We start from the raw sequence: 19530 nt of genomic DNA, 5'->3' as shown, positions 1-19530 counted from the left end.
GGACGACCTGATCCTGACTGGCCAGCAGGGAAAATTCATCTGCCTTATTGGGAGTGATGGGCTTTGTACGAGTAGCGTCTGTATTCTGTTCTGGTAACTGTGACGAAGTGGGGGGTTTTCTTGGGTTTTTCAATGGTTTGCATGTAGAGGGGGTGGGACTCAGTTTCCCTGGGTATTACTGGTTTAACGAGGTGATAGGAGAGGGAGTTTGTTGTTACAGAGGACCAGGGACAGAACTTGGGACCCCAGCCTATGGCCTGGAGAATGGATACCCCAGCGACTGGTGACCAGGAGTCTCAGCTCGGGAGTTCTGGTTCTGGCCGGTGGGAAGATAATGGGCCGTGAAGAGAGGACCTCACTGACCTGACCAGGCGGTTCCAGCCACAGGACAGCTGAAAGGAGAGGAGACCCAGGCGATCATGTTTACCAGGACGGAAGACAAAGGACAGAGGCAGAACTTGGGGGAGGTGATATTAGATGCCCAGCTGGGAAGCAGGGGGGCTCTGGGCTGGAGAGGGAGAGCAGGCAGAGCCCACCTGAATGCAGGGGAGACTTGGATGTGCTGTGCTGAGGGAGGGCAGGCCTGAGGGCCCAGAGAGTTTCCTATGCCGTGTTCAGACACTCAATAAACCCTCCTGTTTTACGCTGGCTGAGTCTCACTCCGGTTTAGAGAACAGGGGTTGCGTTATTCCCTCTGGGAGTGGAGGCCCTGGGGGTTCAGAGCGAGTGGACTCCCTGAGGGGGCCCACGGCGAGAGACAGGTGTGCTAAGGCTCAGAGAGGTGTGGTTCCAGGAGGTGGAAGGGCTTAACCCCCGAGAGAGACTGGACCCCCGAGAAGGGCTGTCACACTGAAGGGGGTTCCCCCAGGGACTGCACAGGGCCAAGAGTGGACACGACCTGTGAGTCTGTGACAGTAACTGTTAATAAAAAGAGGTTAAGGATATTTCTGTATGAGGCTCTTTCCCTGGGAAAAGGCCCTGCAAACCCGCAGAGTGTGAGGTGACGCCCTGAGCCCACGAACGGTGAGGCTAGGTGCCTAATTTAAGAGGGTTACGCCTTGAGCCCCAGGAGCAGGGTAAGGGTGGGTGCCCTAGAGCAGTGGTCACCCCAGGGGGTGCACAAGAGGATCCTTGGGGGTGCGCATCAGGAGGAATGCTTCTTTTTTTTTTTTTTTGGCTTCGGCGCCACAGGGGGTGCGCGATCAAAAAAGTTTGGAGACCACTGCCCTAGAGCCTATGGGGAACAATGCCTGAACCCTGCTGTCTCTAAGAGGATGAAGGGAGCTCAGACTTGGCAGCGCGGCCCGTCCCTGGTCTCCCTGCTCAGGCAGTTCTGGTCTGTGTGACATGGACCTTTCTGACCCTTTACCAACTAAACAGGCCCCAACACCCTAGTGGTACCTTGATGGGACCCAGTCAGCACGTACCAGGCCAGACTCCTAGCTCAGTGGGGTAAATCCAGAGCAGTCGCATTGATTTCAACAAAATTCTCCCACATTTACACCCGCGGATTCAGGTATTTATTTTACGCTGTCGTAGGAGAATCGATTGGCTCAGCGAGCCAGCCTGTGTAACAGAGGCCGCTGACCCCACTGCTACTGTGTCACCTGAGAGCTACATGGCACGGAGCAGGGGTGACATTTCCTTTGTAGCAGCTTCTGCAGACATGGGGCAAGAGATCAAAGCTATTTAACCTTAGAACGATGAGGGGCCCCAAGAAAACGACTCTGCCAGCACTGCCTGCTGCTAACATGCCTATCACCCTAGTCCCCAGGCTCCCGCAGGGGCTGTGATTTATCCTGCAGCCTTCTCTGAGCTGATGACTCTTCGTCGCTACAACCCACTAACCTCAGGCTGACAGACAGGAGACAGATCTCTTTTCAGAGCCAGCCCCTCTTTAATCAGGCTGGCCACAGAGGGTGCTGTGGAGCTCAAAGGCACAACTATCTTTGCTCTCCCCCCTACACACAGGGTGTAGCTCACAGGCCCAAAGATTCCCGGTTCAGAGAAGAGGGTCCAAGCCACATTGCTGGGGCCTGAATTTTAGCTGTCACAGAAACTCCATCAGGAGGAAACGATCCCACGTGATGGTTTCAAAGTCTCCACAAAGCCAATTGTGTGTGAAGTTAGGACTTCCTCTGAGATTCCCCGCAAGCCAGAGCTCATGCCCTAGGGCCAGCGCAAGGGAGCCAGAAACTGAAACCGACTAGGAGCAAAAGCAAAACTGAACAGGTTGGGGGGGAGGGAGGAGAGAGAAGTATCACTGTTCAAAACCTAGAGTCAAAAGCAGAACAGAAGAGACTGAAAAAGGGGAATGATCCAAACTGATTTTTCTTAGCTCCAAACCTGATCCCAGATGTCAAGAGATGCATACTATGCCCTTTGACCCCTTCAGCACAGCTTTGGTTTTAAATCAGAAGAGAATCAAGGGGATTGGGGGGGCGGGGGGGGGTGGGGGGGGAGGAGAGACACAACTCAGGGCCGGGCTGGCAAGCAAAGGACACCTATCTTGAAAGAATACTCTAGCTTGACGAGGAATTCAAAGTTGACTACCTGGAGGATGTGTTTCTCGTTAAGGGTGTGCTCAATTTGTTTCAGCTTTACTACCTGGGAGAGAAGAAGAGGAAATAGCAACATCAGATCTTCCTCTACTGGCAGAGCACCTCCTGCACCTCCCACACACTCCCCCTCTCCTGCATCCCCACACAGGGTTCAGCTCCAAATCCCTCCCCCGCACTGGGGATTCCACGGCCCCAGGCCAGATCTCCATGGCAGCCCCCAGCATCTCACCTTCTGTTTATCCAGAATCTTCATGGCATAGTGATTCCCGGTCTTTGTGTTTCACCAGCATCGCCCTCCCAAATGAGCCCGTGTCCAAGGTCTTGATTTGATCAAACTGATCTGGAAGGGGAAAAACAAACCTGATTGGGGGGGGGGGGGGGGGGCGCAGACTGGTCCTGCGGGCATCAGGAAGGAACCTGCCTGTGACAGTGGGATTTGCACTGCAAGACTGGACGGGTCTTTAATGACCATGAGGGATCAGAGCTTCGGATTTTATAGCTCACCAGAAATGCAGCCCCTCCAGGGTCAGCACTGACTGTGACGGAAGAGCACCCCCTACTGAGCCCCCCACTCCCTGCAGCACAGTACCCCCTAGCACCACACTGGGGGTGTTCTTGAGAACATTGATATGAAGTAGATGCCACATTTCACCACCAGAGGGCACCAAAGGAAACCGCTATGTTTTTAATGAGACACAGACAAGGGATTCTCTGCTCCTTGGGCAGAACCAAAATCCAGTTCCAGACAGGCGACCAGCTCAACTCCATTCAGAGGGGGCTGGTGAACGTTAGAGGCAGGGGAGGGGATGGGAGTCAGGACTCCTGGGTTTGAGCCCTCGATCTGGGAGGAGAGGGAGTGAAGTGTATTGGTCAGAGGGCAGGAGACTAGGAGTCAAAAGATCGCTTCCTAGTTCTGCCACCAACTTCCTATACCCTTGACCCTCTGGGCCTCAGTTTCCCCATCTGTGCCATGGCGTTAATGACACAGGGTATGTGGGAGGACTAGCAAAGTGACAGTGCTGCAGAACCACCCCAGACAGCATTTCCAGTGGGGACAGACCCAGGGCTGACCCCCAAAAGCTTTCCCAGCACCTACAAACTGAGGCACTGCGCTCAAGCGCAGGCAGCAAATGGAGGCCCTTTGAACAGGGTCCTGTTAACACAACCCCCGGGAGCCAATCTGGGGCTGGGCTGGACGACCATGCTGGAGCCTTGGGAGGAGGATGGGGGAGGGGGAGACAGGCTGGATCAGGAGTCCCACATGGTTAGTGTCCCCCTCCCCCAGCAGAGTGGAGTTGAACCTACAGAGTTCTTGGCCCTCCAGTTACCAGAGGGAAGATTTGGGGGAGGGGAAAAAGAGCAATTCAGCCCTGCCCCCCAGGAGCAAAAATAACCCCAGGCCCTCAGTGGAGGCTGTGTGGCAAGGAGGCTCAGTGATGGGGAAAGAGATCCAGGGGGGTGACTGCAGAGTAATCAGCCTGGGGCTGCAGAGGCCTTGACTGGGGGGGGGGTGAGAGGTGATCTGGGTTGTGGGCACAGTACCTGGGAGGGGTTCTCCCATCTCTTGAGGAAGTCTTCTTTGGCTTTGGCTAGGAACTCCTGCATTGTAAGGGAAACAGAAAGGGAGCAGCGTGAGGAGCCAGGAGGGGTGGGCACCCAGTCTGGTGGACAGAGCTCCCCTTTCAGCCCCCCCTGCCACCCCTCGCTCAGCAAAGAGGCATGCAGGGGGTGGGGATTTTAAGCATATCAGAAGGATGGCAGTGCCTGATTGGCCACAAAGGGCGGCTCAGCTGGGGAATGGCTAGAGAGCAGTCCATGTGGGGGCACTCCCGCAACACCCCCACCCCCAGGCCTGCCCCTGGACACACCGAACAGCCCCGTTAGGGAGGGGTAATGCAGCCTCCAGTGCCTAACAAAGGGGGCCTACTTGTGCCTCTACCCCCCGGGGGTGCCTGTTCCACGCCCGAAACACACAACCTGCACCCCACAAGGAGACACTCATAAAACCCTCCAGTCAAATGACGTTAAGAGGCATGGATCACATTGCCCTAATGGGAGGATACGGGATCTACTTGTGCTGCCAGGAAAAGGTGTGAAGGGGGAGGAGATTCCCCCTTAGCTCAGAGGGCAGAGGCCTGTGTGTGGCCTTTTCTCAACCATGCAGGCAGCACCCACCAATGACACCAACAGCCCATAAGGGGGTGCCACACACACACACACAAAGTCACAAACCCCAGTTGGGCTTTGCCCACAAAGGGGTTAAAACAACCAGCCACAGCCTCCACAGCAGCAGCCTGGGAACAACCAGTGCCCCACTCTCTGGCATCCAACCAGGTGATCCTTCCTTCGCCAGCCGGGCTCCCCGTCCTTGCGGCCAGATCCCAGAACCATGGGAGGAGGGATGGGGATTGGAGCAATCTGCAGCATCTGGAGGGATATTTGGTACCGAGAGCCCCTTGTATCTTCACTGTTTCCTGCTGCTCCCGACAGGGACAAGTCCCGCAGCTCTTAATAGTGCAAGAGATGCCCACGGGATTTGAATGGCTGCAGCAAGGAGGCCAAGCAGGGAGCAGCAGCAGGAAGTGGCTTTGAACCCAGAGCTCACCCCTGCCCCCACCGTCACAGGCAAGTCTCCCCCACACCAGAGATGTATAAAGTTAATTTCCTCCCCCGGGATCACTGGTGCTCAGACGCCAGGGAGAGGACAAGCTAAAAGCCTAGATCCAGATCTAGATCTCCAGATCTCCCTGCCGCCCCACTCTCACCACAACAACCCACTCCCTTCCCAGAGCTGGGGAGAGAACCCCAGGCACCCTAGCTCCCAGCCCCCCACTTGAATCACTAAATTGCAACACTTCTGTGGAAACCTGGCACCACCGTGCTCCAGTCCTGTCCCTACCCTAAAGAAAGGGCTGAGAAATAGGCCAGGCGAGGCCCTGAAATGCACCAGCAAAGCAGGACAACATCCTACAGACGTGACTGATTCACTGCCGGAGGGAAGGAGACCAAGATTATGGGGATTCCCCTAATCCCACAGGATAGGGCAGGGCAGCCCTGAAAGGGTTCCAGGGACCAGCTATTTGCTGGCTAACTACCCCTGCCCACACACCCCTTCACCCCGTCGCCCCCACACCCAATCTCCCATGGAGCCCTACAGAGGGGGACTGAATTCACATCTGCGTCTCCCAGCCACGCGCAGGAGCCGCGGCTCAGTCTGTCTGACCGACTTTCACTTTGTCTCCTACTCTCTCCAGATTATTTATAGAAACAGGCTTGGCTCACCAGCCACTGTCTCCCACCATCGAGCCCACCCTCGGGGGGGGGGGGGGGGAGGGGGGCCTTTAAAAAGTTTTGTCAAACTAGCCCCCCCCCCCCAAAAAATAGGGGGAGGGGGGTGTTACATTTTGTAACCCCGGCCTTCGTACAACACAGTTGTTTTTCATAGGGACTTGGCCCTGATCCTGCAACGGGCTTTCAAAAACAAGGCTATTCTGTTCTCGCTAGGTTCTTATTCTGCTCTTATCACCCCAGTATCTGAATGTCTTTCAGTCATGCATTAAGCAATGTGACTGCACATCTGTCACGTGGTTTGTTCTCTCATCTTCTCCCTGGAAGGAGAAGTGGGGTGTCTTGTTGTTTGAGAGGTTCTGGTAGGTCAAAGAAAGGTGTCTGGATTTGAGATGGTCCCTGGTTCATGTGGCAGGTAGTTCCACAGTCTATAACCAGACCCTGCACAGATGAACTTCATCATGGAAGTAGGTGCCATTGTACCAAGGAAAAAACGGTTACCTACCTTCTGTAACTATTGTTCTTCGAGATGTGTTGTTCATGTCCATTATACATTAGGTGTGTGTGCGTCGCGTGCACGGACGTCGAAAACTTTTTCCCTCAGCGGCTCCCGTCGGGCCAGCAGGGTCCCCTCCCTCCCACCAGAGTGGCGCCCCGCTTTAGCGTATATATAACCCTGCGGGCCCGACCCTCCCTCGGTTCCTTCTTGCCGGTGACTCTGACAGAGGGGAAGGAGGGTGGAAAGTGTAATGGACGTGAACAACACATCTCGAAGAACAACAGTTACAGAAGGTAGGTAACCGTTTTTTCCTTCTTCGAGTGATTGTTCACGTCCATTACACATTAGGTGACTCACAAGCTTACCATTGGAGGAGGATAGGAGTCAAGGAACAATTGATTGAAGCACAGCCTTGACGACCACCGCGTCCTCTTTGACCAGGTGGCCGCTTTACAGATTTCCTGGAGTGGAACCTGCGCCAAGAAAGCCGCCGAGGACGCTTGGGCCCTAGTCAAGTGAGCCCTGATCGCCGGGGCTGGTATGTTGGCGAGCTCATAGCATGCGTGGATGCAAAGCACAATCCACGCTGACAAGCGTTGAGCCGAGATAGAATGAAAGGCCAGCCTTTCTCCGCAATGGCAATGAACAGTTGTGTCGACTTGCAGAATGGCCTGGTCCGTTCCAGATAGAATGCCAAGGCTCTACGGACATCGAGGGTATGCAGCCTGCGGTGGCTTGGGTCCGTATGGGGCTTGGGGAAGAACACCGGTAAACAAACGTCCTGCCCCATATGAAATTGTGTGACCACCTTAGGAAGGAATTTGGGGTGTGGCCTCAGTTGCACCTTATCCTTATAAAAAGCTGTATAAGGGGGTTCCGAAGTGAGGGCTCTCAATTCCGATACCTTCCTAGCCGATATGATGGCCACTAGAAACACTACCTTCCATGAGAGGTGCATAAGGGAGCAAGAGGCTAGGGGTTCAAAGGGCGGTCCCATGAGTTTAGTTAGGACCAGATTAAGGTTCCATGCAGGGACCGGCAGGTGCGAGTAGGGAAACACCCTCTCCAGCCCCTTGAGAAATCGAATTACTGTGGGGTTGGAGAATACCGAAAACCCCAACTCTCCCGGGTGGAACGCCGATATGGTGGCCAGATGCACTTTAATTGAGGCGGGGGCGAGCCCTTGATGCTTGAGGTGCAGCAAGTAGTCCAGTATTGATGGGATGGAGGACCGGAGAGGCTGTATGAGATTATGCTCGCACCAGAGAGAGAATCTCTTCTATTTGGCAAGGTAGGTCGCTCTTGTGGAGGGCTTCCTACTACCAAGAAGAATTTTCTGGATCTGCTGGGAGCACCTATGCTCCGTATCGTTTAGCCAGAGAGATACTATGCCGTGAGATGTAGCGATGGTAGGTTCGGGTGGAGTAGGCGACCCCGGTCCTGCGTGACGAGGTCGCGATGGAGGGGTAGGGTAATTGGGGCGGTCAAGGACAGTTCCAGCAGGGTCGTGAACCAATGCTGACGCCAGTGCGATGAGGATGACTGTTGCCTTGTCTCTGCGGGTCTTGAGCAGGACCCTGTGAATGAGCGGGAATGGTGGGAAGGCATAACTCAGGCTCCCGCCCCACTGAATCGCGAAGGCATCTGCCAATGAGCCCGGGCTGAGGCTCTGGAATGAACAAAACTGAGGGCATTGGCTGTTTTCCTTGGTGGCGAAGAGATCCACCTGGGGAAACCCCCGCCTCTGGAAGATTGAATGCAGGACGTCCTTTCTCAGCGTCCATTCGTGTATGTGGTAGGACCTGCTCAGGCGGTCTGCTAACCCGTTTTGGACCCCTGGGAGATATGCTGCCAGTAGTTGGACTGAATGGGCTATACAGAAGTCCCATAGGAGGAGCGCCTCGTGACAGAGGGGAGAGGATCGGGACCCGCCCTGCTTGTTTATGTAGAACATGGCGGTAGTGTTGTCCGTCAGAACTGACACACTGTGGCCTTCTATGGTAGCGTGAAAGGTATGGCAGGCGAGGCGAACTGCCCTCAACTCCTTCAAATTGATGTGGAGCAACTTTTCTTCCCTGGACCATAAGTCCTGGGTCTGCAGGTCCCTTAGGTGCACCCCCCAGCCCAGGTCCAACGCATCTGTCACTAACGTCAGGGTGGGTTGTGGTGTGGCGAAAGGGACCCCTTCGCAAACTTGCTGCTGATCGAGCCACCAGTGGAGGGAGTTCGACACCCGAGCTGGGATTGTCACTACTAGGTCCAACAGGTCTCTGTTGGGGCAATACGATTGGGCTAGCCACAACTGTAACGGTCTGAGTCTTAGGCGGGCATGTCCGACTACGTGTGTGCAAGCCGCCATGTGCCCCAGGAGTTGCATACAGCATCTGGCCGTGGGAAATTGTTAGCTGGAGCTTATGACCCTTTGAATGGCCAGGAATCTGAAAGACTTGCCCGTGCCACCACCGAGTCCAGGACTGCTCCTATGAAATCCAGTCTCTGCGTGGGGATCAGTGAGGACTTGGGTACATTGACCAGTAGACCGAGCTTGCAGAACACCTGTAACGCCAGTGCCACGTGGGAGCGGACCTCGTCCTCTGACCTGCCCGTGAGGAGCCAGTCGTCCAAGTACGGGTATACCCGCATCTTTCTTTTTCGAAGAAAGGCTGCCACCACGGACATGCATTTCGTGAACACTTGCGGGGCCGTTGCTAGGCTGAAGGATAAGACCACAAATTGGAAATGGTGTTGGTTGATGGTGAAGCGCAGGAACCGCCGGTGGGCAGGGCGGATGGCGATGTGAAAGTACGCATCTTTCATATCGAGGGCAGCATACCAATCCCCCGGATCCAGGGATGGGATAATAGCACCAAGGGAGACCATACGAAAACGTGCCTTGACCAAAAATTTGTTTAGTTTGCGGAGGTCCAAGATAGGACGGAGGCCCCCTTTTGCTTTGGGAATAAGGAAATATCTGGAGTAAAACCCTTTCCCCCTTAGGTCCGGAGGGACCTCTTACACTGCTCCTACTTTGAGGAGGGCCCGCACCTCCTGCATAAGGAGTTGCTCATGAGAGGGGTCCCTGAAGAGGGACGGGGATAGGGGGTGGGAGGGAGAGGGCGAGGAGAACTGAAGGGTGTATCCCGCCTCCACCGTGCGAAGGACCCAGCGGTCCGATGTTATACGAGACCAAGCACGGTAAAAATGGGATAAGCGATCCCTGAAACGTAGGGGAGGATCCGGTATAAGGGTCGGTACGCTGTCCTCGATTGCAGCTTCAAAACCCTTGCTTATTTCCCGGCTGCGGCTTGCCTTGGCCTTGGCTTTGGCCCTGGTTAGGCGTTTTGATCCGTCTACACCTGTTATCCCTGCCCCTTCTGTGGTATGGTTCCTGTCTAGGACAAGGGTGGTATTGCCTCTGCGGTGGTTGGGGCTTAAAGGGTTTCCTCTGTGTCACTGGGGTGTGCATTCCCAACAACTTGAGGATTGCTCGAGAGTCTTTGAGGCTATGTAATCTGGCATCCGTCTGGTCTGAGAACAAGCCTGACCCCTCGAACGGGAGGTCTTGCAAGGTGTTTTGCATCTCTGAGGGAAGGCCGGAAGCCTGTAGCCATGCCGAGCGCCTCATCACCACTCCTGACGCGATTGTCCTGGCAGCTGCGTCCACGGAGTCAATAGAGACCTGCAGAGAGGATTTGGCTACTGCCTTCCCTTCGTCCACTAAGGCAGCGAACTCAGGTTGTGAACCCTGGGGCAGGGAGTCCTTAAACTTGGAGACTGATGCCCAAGAATTGAAATTGTGTCTGTTCAGAATCGCTTGTTGGTTAGCGATCCTCAACTGGAGGCCCCTGGATGAGTAGACCTTCCTACCAAATAAGTCCAAGCACTTTGCCCCCTTGGCCTTGGGGGCCGGGGCTTGCTGGCCATGCCACTCTCGTTCGTTGACCGCAGAAACGACCAGCGAACAGGGTGTTGGGTGAGAAAAGAGGAAGTCGAACCCCTTGAAGGGGGTGAAGTACTTCCTCTCTACGCCTTTCGCAGTTGGTGCACTGGAGGCTGGTTTTTGCCATGCTGTCTTATAGTTAGACTGTACTGTTTCTATGAGCGGGTGTGCGATCCTGGAGGGGCCTTCCAGGCTTAGGATGTCAACCATGGGGTCCTCCTGCTCTACTGTCTCCTCCGCCTGCAACCCCAGATTGAGGGCTACTCGGCAGAGCAGTTCCTAGTGCGCCCAATGGTTAATCGGGGGAGGGCCGGACACTCTCGTGCCCGCCACAGCTTCATCTGGTGAGGAGGAAGAGGTTAGGGCCTTCTGTGCGTGCTCCTCTTCCTGCAACTCCTCACCGACTGGGCGCTCCTCTGGGGTCTGTCCTATAGCGTGGGTCTGAGACGGTGCCGAGTTGGCTCTGTCTCGCTCAAGTGGTCTGGAGACCGTGGCCTCCTTGCGAGAGAAGGGGCGCCCCTGCGGGGAGCGGGACCGGTGTCCCGAGGGGCCAGATCTCGAGGTCCTGGATGGGGGGCCTTGCTAGTGGTAGGCCCAAGGGGTCCAGAACGGCCAATGTCCTGGATGGCCCCACTGTGGGTGCCAAGCGGCTTAGTGTTCCCTACCAGCCGGTGCCCTGTGGGTAAATCTGCTGGACTGGCCCGAGTCTGCCTCCGAAAACACGGACGGTGACCTGGATGGCCACGGTGGTGCCATGGGACGGTGCTGGTCCGGGGTCGGAGAGTAGTACCTCCATGACTGGGACTGTGAGTAGCGTCTTGCCGACCTGGACCGGTACCGGTGACCTCGGGACCGGGAACGACTGCGAGTGATCGGTCTTGGGGAATCACGTGGCTGACACGTCCCGGTGCCTACTTGAGTAGGGCTGCTGGGTCGGTGCCGGGCGCTTATTGGGGCCTGACGGCTGTGCGGCCCTCTGCACCAAGGGTAGCCGGGAGTCCACCGAGGCGGAGTTCGACAGGGATCAGTACTGTGAATGGTGCGGAGATGGTGATCGTGATGGGCGCACCATTGCTGGCTTGCCTCTGGATGGCAGTCTTAGCGGATTATCTTTGGCTTGGAGGGGGCCCTCAGCGGACAATTCGATGAGATCCTTTGCTGCCTCAAACGTGTCCGGGACGGAGGGCTGTTCCAAAAGCTCCTCCAGCCCTTCCTCCTCACTCCATGTGCCTATCCCGGGGCTCGACGGGCCTTTCGGCGCCGGAGCCACTGGCACCGAGATCTGTCCTGGGGCTGCCACGCCCTTAGGTACACTCTAGGTCTTTGGGGGCGCTACCCTCTTATGTGGGGAGCGTCCTCGGGCCTTGGGTTGGCCCTTCGATTTTGTCGGCAAAGATGACTGGTGCCGGGGGCGGTCCTGCTGTGTCGGTGCCGTAGGCTTAGGGTGCCCCGCCGGTGCCAGATCACGAACCGATGCCGGGGCACTCCGCACCTAAGTTGACGATGCCGCGGCCTGATGCGTCGAAGTGGAGGGCTGTAATGCAGCCTCCATGAGCAGCTGCTTAAGGCAAAAGTCTCTCTCTTTCTTAGTCCTGGGCTTGAAGGCCTTACAGATCTTGCAGCGCTCTTTTTGGTGTGCTTCCCCCAGGCAACGGAGGCACAAGTCGTGGGGATCGCTTATCGGCATAGGCTTGTGGCACGTGGCACAAGCCTTGAAGCCTTGGGTGTGCGGCATCCCCGCTGCCCAGGGCCGGTGTCGGGATTGACCAAACACCTAAAACAAAGGAGCTTAACTACTACTAAAGAACTGATAACTGCTAAGAGTAACACTAACTACTAACGCTAAGGGACACTCTCAAGCGAGAGACAGAGTTAAGAAGGAACTGAGGGAGGGTTGGTCCCGCAGGGTTATATATATGCTAGAGTGGGGCGCCGCTCTGGTGGGAGGGAGGGGACCCTGCCGGCCCGACGGGAGCCGCTGAGGGAAAAAGTTTCCGACGTCCGTGCACGTGACGTGCGCACACCTAATGTGTAATGGACGTGAACAATCACTCGAAGAAGAAGTAGAGTTGTCAGCCATTATCTTTCTGCCAAAGTCGTACGCTCATTTAGATCCCCCTTGGCGCAGGCCACGGAGTGCCTTGAAGATGGGGACCGAGAACTTGAACTTGCTTTGAAAGGCAGAGGCTCTGAGGTGAAGCATGAGGTTGGAAACTGCTACTCAGAAGCTGGTGTGCATTAGGTTTCTGTAATCACAAAAGTTAGGCCTAAAACTTGTCATGTCTCTTTAAGAGCAGTCTGCCCTCTGATTAGGAGACTCAGCTCTCTTCACCAAGGCAACAGACCAGCCTGCTTTGCCACCTGCGGGCGAGGAAAGAGGCGATCACAGGCAGCAAGGGGTTAATGCCAAGAAGCAGAGTCTCGGTTACCCAAGGTGAGAGAGGAGCCAGCTCTGTTTCAGATGGTTAAAACTCCTCCTCTCAGCTAGAGTCCTGTGAGCCCCCCCCCACAGCGCCACCTAGCTGCAGCGGGTAAACAGAGCGCAGACCAGGAGGGTCAGCTTGTAGGGGGAGCGAGGGGGTTGCACATCTTTGTGACACAGATCCTAGGTGGGAATCAGGCTCCAGGTCGGCAGAGCAATTTATTCTAACTCCACAGCACTTTGAGATGCCAACTGGTTTCACGCAGGGGCTGCTGGCCTGGTTCCTAGTGGGAATTGCCCAGATTCCTAGTGCCAGTCCAGTAGCAGCCTCAGATGAGGAGGAAGCAGAGTCTGGCACCAGGGGCCCTTCACCCCAGCCACCGGGAGGGTCCCTCCAGGGCAGACAGCACACGAATGGCAGACCTGCTGGGTTCTCGGCTGGAAGAGCCAGGGCTGCTGATCTAGTGTGAAATTAACCAAGGGCAACAATACAAAGCCTGGATGTCTGAGACAAAGAGGTGGGTGGGAACCAGCAAAGGGAGATTTGGTTGCTACTGGGCAGTGATTTATGAGGATTCAGCTCACCTCCAGCCAGTCAACAGTTACTCCAGATCACAGCTGGATGGGCGGCTGTGGTGTAACTAACACACAGAGGGTCCGTACCCTTTAACAGGCAGCAGCTAGCAAAGAAGGCAACACCCCCATAGGCCCCTCCTGACAATTTCCAGACCCAGCATGGGTTTGCTAACTGCTGATGCTCCACCCAGGAGCTTCTGCAGCGGTGCCCACAAGGCAAAGCAGAGCAAACCCCTGATGCCTTGCCCGGTATCAGTGCCTTGCTCTGCTGGGTCAGAGAAGTGGGCAGAAGCAGCATTAACCAATGGATCAGACCCTGGCCTGGGAATCAGGAGACCTGGGTTCTAGTCCTGGCTCTGACACTGACTTGCCATGAGACCCTGGAGAGGTCCCTTTGTGCCTCAGTTTCCCCATTCGTACACTGGAGATGATAGCCCTGCCTCACAGGCAGGTTGTAAGGATAAATGCATTGACTGAGGTGCTCAGATGCTACAGTGATGGGCCCTCAGAAGTACCTTAGATCAAGAGAATAAACCCATGAGTCCTGGTTCCCAGCCCCTCTGCTCTAACCACTAGACCCCACTCCCCTCCCAGAGCCAGGGAGGAAAACCCAGGAGTCCCAACTCCTGGTGCTACCAAACTGTGGCACGTAGTCCTCCCTCACTAGGCTATCAAGAAGTCAAGGCTTCCCCCCCACGCCAGGCCCGCTTGATCTGGAGGCAGCGCTCGGAAGGCCGAAACAGCAGAGGGTTAAAGGTGCCAGAGAAGCCGCTGGCACCAGGTGCTTTACAATCTGCTATTTTAATCCTGGTTACCCTGCCAAGGCACTATTGTTACAACCTTGTTTGAACATCCAGCCCAGGGCCTGGGATTGGTGGGCGGGTCAGAGATAGCTCATCCCTGCATCCTCCCTCCCCTCCCCCGCCGAGCTCTCCCAGAGCCCCCAGTACAGCCGTCGTGTGGGGACTTCCAAATCCCCCATGGGAATCCCACACACCCAAAACTATGGCCAGGGCCACCGAGTCGGGATGTGACCTTGACACAAGTGGCTGTGCAGTTAATTCAAGAGTACGAGCTGATCAACGTCCAGGTAACACTTGACAGGCTGCAAATAGGGAGGGGGGGATAAAAGGAGGGAATGAGGGAAAGAAAGAGGGAGCATGAAAGAAGGAGGAAGTGAAAGTGGATGAGAAGGAAAGAGTGAGATGAGACAGGATGTCAGAGAGGATGTGTAAGTTACACATGAGAGGGCACAAATCTGTCCCAGCAGCACAGGGAAGTAGCCATGACTATCCCACGGAGGGGAGCCAGTGGGTCCTTGTCCCACTCTTCTCTGGGAAGAAGGATAAAGGAGTTTGAGGCGCAAGTGGTGTTCTCGTCCATCCTCCCTGTGCAAGGAAAAGGCCGGGGTAGAGACCGTCGAATCGTGGAAGTCAACGAATGGCTACGCAGGTGGTGTCGGAGAGAAGGCTTTGGATTCTTCGACCATGGGATGGTGTTCCAAGAAGAAGGAGTGCTAGGCAGAGATGGGCTCCACCTAACGAAGAGAGGGAAGAGCATCTTCGCCAGCAGGCTGGCTAACCTAGTGAGGAGGGCTTTAAACTAGGTTCACCGGGGGAAGGAGACCAAAGCCCTGAGGTAAGTGGGGAAATGGGATCCTGGGAGGAAGCACAAGCAGGAGAGCGCAAGAGGGGAGGACTCCTGTCTCATGCTGAGAAAGAGGGACGATCATTGAGTTATCTTAAGTGCCTATACACAAATGCAAGAAGCCTGGGAAACAAGCAGGGAGAACTGGAAGTCCTGGCACAGTCAAGGAACTATGATGTGATTGGAATAACAGAGACTTGGTGGGATAACTCACATGACTGGAGTACTGTCATGGATGGATATAAACTGTTCAGGAAGGACAGGCAGGGCAGAAAAGGTGGGGGAGTTGCGTTGTATGTAAGAGAGGAGTATGACTGCTCAGAGCTCCGGTATGATACTGCAGAAAAACCTGAGAGTCTCTGGATAAAGTTGAGAAGTGGGAGAAACAAGGGTGATGTCGTGGTTGGAGTCTGCTATAGACCACCAGACCAGGGGGATGAGGTGGACGAGGCTTTCTTCTGGCAACTAGCAGAAATTGCTAGATCACAGGCCCTGGTTCTCATGGGAGACTTTAATCACCCTGATATCTGCTGGGAGAGCAATACAGCGGTGCACAGGCAATCCAGGAAATTTTTGGAAAGTGTAGGGGACAATTTCCTGGTGCAAGTGCTGGAGGAACCAACTAGGGGCAAAGCTTTTCTTGACCTGCTGCTCACAAACAGGGAAGAACTAGTAGGGGAAGCAAAAGTGGATGGGAACCTGGGAGGCAGTGACCATGAGATGGTCGAGTTCAGGATCCTGACACAAGGAAGAAAGGAGAGCAGCAGAATACGGACCCTGGACTTCAGAAAAGCAGACTTTGACTCCCTCAGGGAACAGATGGGCAGGATCCCCTGGGAAAACAACATGAAGGGCAAAGGGGTCCAGGAGAGCTGGCTGTATTTTAAAGAATCCTTATTGAGGTTGCAGGAACAAACCATCCCGATGTGTAGAAAGAATAGTAAATATGGCAGGCGACCAGCTTGGCTAAACAGTGAAATCCTTGCTGATCTTAAATGCAAAAAAGAGGCTTATAAGAAGTGGAAGATTGGACAAATGACCAGGGAGGAGTATAAAAATATTGCTCAGGCGTGCAGGAGTGAAATCAGGAAGGCCAAATCACACTTGGAGTTGCAGTTAGCAAGAGATGTTAAGAGTAACAAGAAGGGTTTCTTCAGGTATGTTAGCAACAAGAAGAAAATCAAGGAAAGTGTGGGCCCCTTACTGAATGAGGGAGGCAACCTAGTGACAGAGGATGTGGAAAAAGCTAATGTACTCAATGATTTTTTTGCCTCTGTCTTCACGCACAAGGTCAGCTCCCAGATTGCTGCACTGGGCAGTACAGCATGGGGAGAAGGTGACCAACCCTCTGTGGAGAAAGAAGTGGTTCGGGACTATTTAGAAAAACTGGACGTGCACAAGTCCATGGGGCCGGATGCGCTGCATCCGAGGGTGCTAAAAGAGTTGGCGGGTGAGATTTCAGAGCCATTAGCCATTATTTTTGAAAACTCATGGCGATCGGGGGAGGTCCCAGATGACTGGAAAAAGGCTAATGTAGTGCCCATCTTTAAAAAAGGGAAGAAGGAGGATCCGGGGAACTACAGGCCAGTCAGCCTCACCTCAGTCCCTGGAAAAATCATGGAGCAGGTCCTCAAGGAATCAATTATGAAACATTTAGAGGAGAGGAAAGTGATCAGGAACAGTCAGCATGGATTCACGAAGGGGAAGTCGTGCCTGACTAACCTAATTGCCTTCTATGATGAGATAACTGGCTCTGTGGATGAGGGGAAAGCAGTGGATGTGTTATTTCTTGACTTTAGCAAAGCTTTTGATACGGTCTCCCACAGTATTCTTGCCACCAAGTTAAAGAAGTATGGGCTGGATGAATGGACTGTAAGGTGGATAGAAAGCTGGCTAGATCGTCGGGCTCAACGGGTAGTGATCAATGGCTCCATGTCTAGTTGGCAGCCGGTTTCAAGTGGAGTGCCCCAAGGGTCGGTCCTGGGGCCGGTTTTGTTTAATATCTTTATTAATGATCTGGAGGATGGTGTGGACTGCACTCTCAGCAAGTTTGCAGATGACACTAAACTAGGAGGCGTGGTAGATACACTAGAGGGTAGGGATCGGATACAGAGGGACCTAGACAAATTAGAGGATTGGGCAGAAAAAAACCTGATGAGGTTCAACAAGGACAAGTGCAGAGTCTTGCACTTAGGACGGAAGAATCCCATGCACTGCTACAGACTAGGGACCGAATGGCTAGGTAGCAGTTCTGCTGAAAAGGACCTAGGGGTCACAGTGGACGAGAAGCTGGATATGAGTCAACAGTGTGCTCTTGTTGCCAAGAAGGCTAACGGCATTTTGGGCTGTATAAGTAGGGGCATTGCCAGCAGATCGAGGAACGTGATCGTTCCCCTTTATTCGACATTGGTGAGGCCTCATCTGGAATACTGTGTCCAGTTTTGGTCCCCACACTACAAGAAGGATGTGGAAAAATTGGAAAGAGTCCAGCGGAGGGCAACAAAAATGATTAGGGGTCTGGAGCACATGACTTATGAGGAGAGGCTGAGAGAACTGGGATTGTTTAGTCTCCAGAAGAGAAGAATGAGGGGGGATTTGATAGCAGCCTTCAACTACCTGAAGGGGGGTTCCAAAGAGGATGGAGCTCGGCTGTTCTCAGTGGTGGCAGATGACAGAACAAGGAGCAATGGTCTCAAGTTGCAGTGGGGGAGGTCCAGGTTGGATATCAGGAAAAACTATTTCACTAGGAGGGTGGTGAAACACTGGAATGCGTTACCTAGGGAGGTGGTAGAGTCTCCTTCCTTGGAGGTTTTTAAGGCCCGGCTTGACAAAGCCCTGGCTGGGATGATTTAGCTGGGAATTGGTCCTGCTTTGAGCAGGGGGTTGGACTAGATGACCTCTTGAGGTCCCTTCCAACTCTGATATTCTATGATTCTATGATTCTATGATTCAGGGCAAAGAGATCCAAGCTCCCAGCCTCCCACCCACACCAAAGATCTGCAGCGATCAAGGACCAGGCGTTTGGCCTGCAGCTTCCCAGGCGCAGTGGGAGGAAAAGACGGTTACTCACCGTTGTAACTGTTGTTCTTCGAGATGTGTTGCTCATATCCATTCCATTAGGTGTGCGCGCGCCGCGTGCACGATCGTCGGAAGATTTTCTACCCTAGCAACACCGGCGGGTCGGCTGTGGAGCCCCCTAGAGTGGCGCCTTCATGGCGCTGAATATATACCCCAGCCGACCCGGCGCCCCCTCAGTTCCTTCTTGCCGGCTACTCCGACAGTGGGGACGGGGGGCGGGTTTGGAATGGATATGAGCAACACATCTCGAAGAACAACAGTTACAACGGTGAGTAACCGTCTTTTCTTCTTCGAGTGCTTGCTCATATCCATTCCATTAGGTGACTCCCAAGCCCAACTTAGGTGGTGGGGTCGGAGTGAGACATTGCTGTGTGCAAAACCGCTGACCCGAATGCAGCATCGTCCCTGGACTGCTGCACTAGTGCATAGTGAGCTGTAAACGTGTGGACTGATGACCAAACCGCCGCTCTACAAATGTCCTGTATCGGAACATGTGCCAGGAAAGCAGTCGAGGAGGCTTGGGCCCTCGTGGAGTGAGCGGTGAGGTGCGGTGCTGAGACACCTGCCAGGTCATAGCAAGTCCGGATGCAAGACGTAATCCAGGAGGATAGGCGTTGTGAGGAGACCGGTGAGCCTTTCATTCGGTCGGCCACTGCAACGAAGAGTTGCGTCGTCTTTCTAAAGTGCTTTGTGCGGTCAATATAGAAGGCCAGGGCCCTTCGTACGTCCAGGGAATGCAAACGTTGATCCTGGCGAGTGGCATGTGGTTTAGGATGAAAGACCGGGAGAAATATGTCCTGGTTGATATGAAATGGAGAAACCACCTTAGGGAGAAAGGCAGGATGTGGACGAAGCTGCACTTTATCCTTATGGAAAACTGTATAAGGGGGCTCGGATGTAAGCGCCCTGAGTTCAGAAACGCGCCTTGCTGAGGTGATGGCTACGAGGAAGGCTGTCTTCCAGGATAGGTACAGAAGTGAACAGGTGGCCAGTGGCTCGAATGGAGGACCTGTGAGCTTGGAGAGAATCAGGTTGAGGTCCCACGTCGGGACGGGCTGACGTTGTTGTGGGTACGTCCGGTCTAAGCCCTTGAGGAATCTAACGACCATCGGGTTAGAGAATACCGAGGACGCGAGTTCCCCTGGGTGAAAGGCTGATATAGCAGCCAGGTGAACTCTGATTGAAGATATCGCCAACCCTTGCTGTTTTAGGGATAGGAGATATTCCAATATGAGAGGAATAGGTGCCTGTAACGGGGACTTGGCTCGTTGTTCGCACCAACAGGAGAACCGTTTCCACTTGACCAGGTACGTGGTCCGTGTTGAGGGTTTTCTACTGCTCAGCAGAATCTGTTGGACAGAGTGCGAGCATTGCCGCTCTGCCTGGGTAAACCATGGAGCAGCCACGCTGTGAGGTGGAGTGATTGCAGGTCGGGGTGACGCAGCCGACCGTGGTCCTGAGAAATGAGGTCCGGACATAATGGAAGCGGGATCGGTGTCTGAACCGATAGTTCCAACAG

General features: G+C 54.4%; 1 protein-coding gene across 1 annotated transcript in view; it reads right to left on the bottom strand.

Moving 5' to 3' along the window:
* Nucleotides 1–19530, bottom strand: part of LOC117888476 (cAMP-dependent protein kinase catalytic subunit alpha-like) — a 104837-nt gene that overhangs the window by 5222 nt on the left and 80085 nt on the right. The window contains exon 3 of the mRNA XM_034791913.1: nt 2554–2607. Coding sequence (XP_034647804.1) covers nt 2554–2607 — 54 coding nt within the window. The remainder of the gene's footprint in view (nt 1–2553; nt 2608–19530) is intronic.

The sequence above is a fragment of the Trachemys scripta genome, chromosome 16 (genome assembly GCF_013100865.1).
Source record: "Trachemys scripta elegans isolate TJP31775 chromosome 16, CAS_Tse_1.0, whole genome shotgun sequence".
NCBI classification, from domain to species: Eukaryota; Metazoa; Chordata; order Testudines; family Emydidae; genus Trachemys; species Trachemys scripta.
This window is presented reverse-complemented; position numbering and strand designations above follow the sequence as displayed.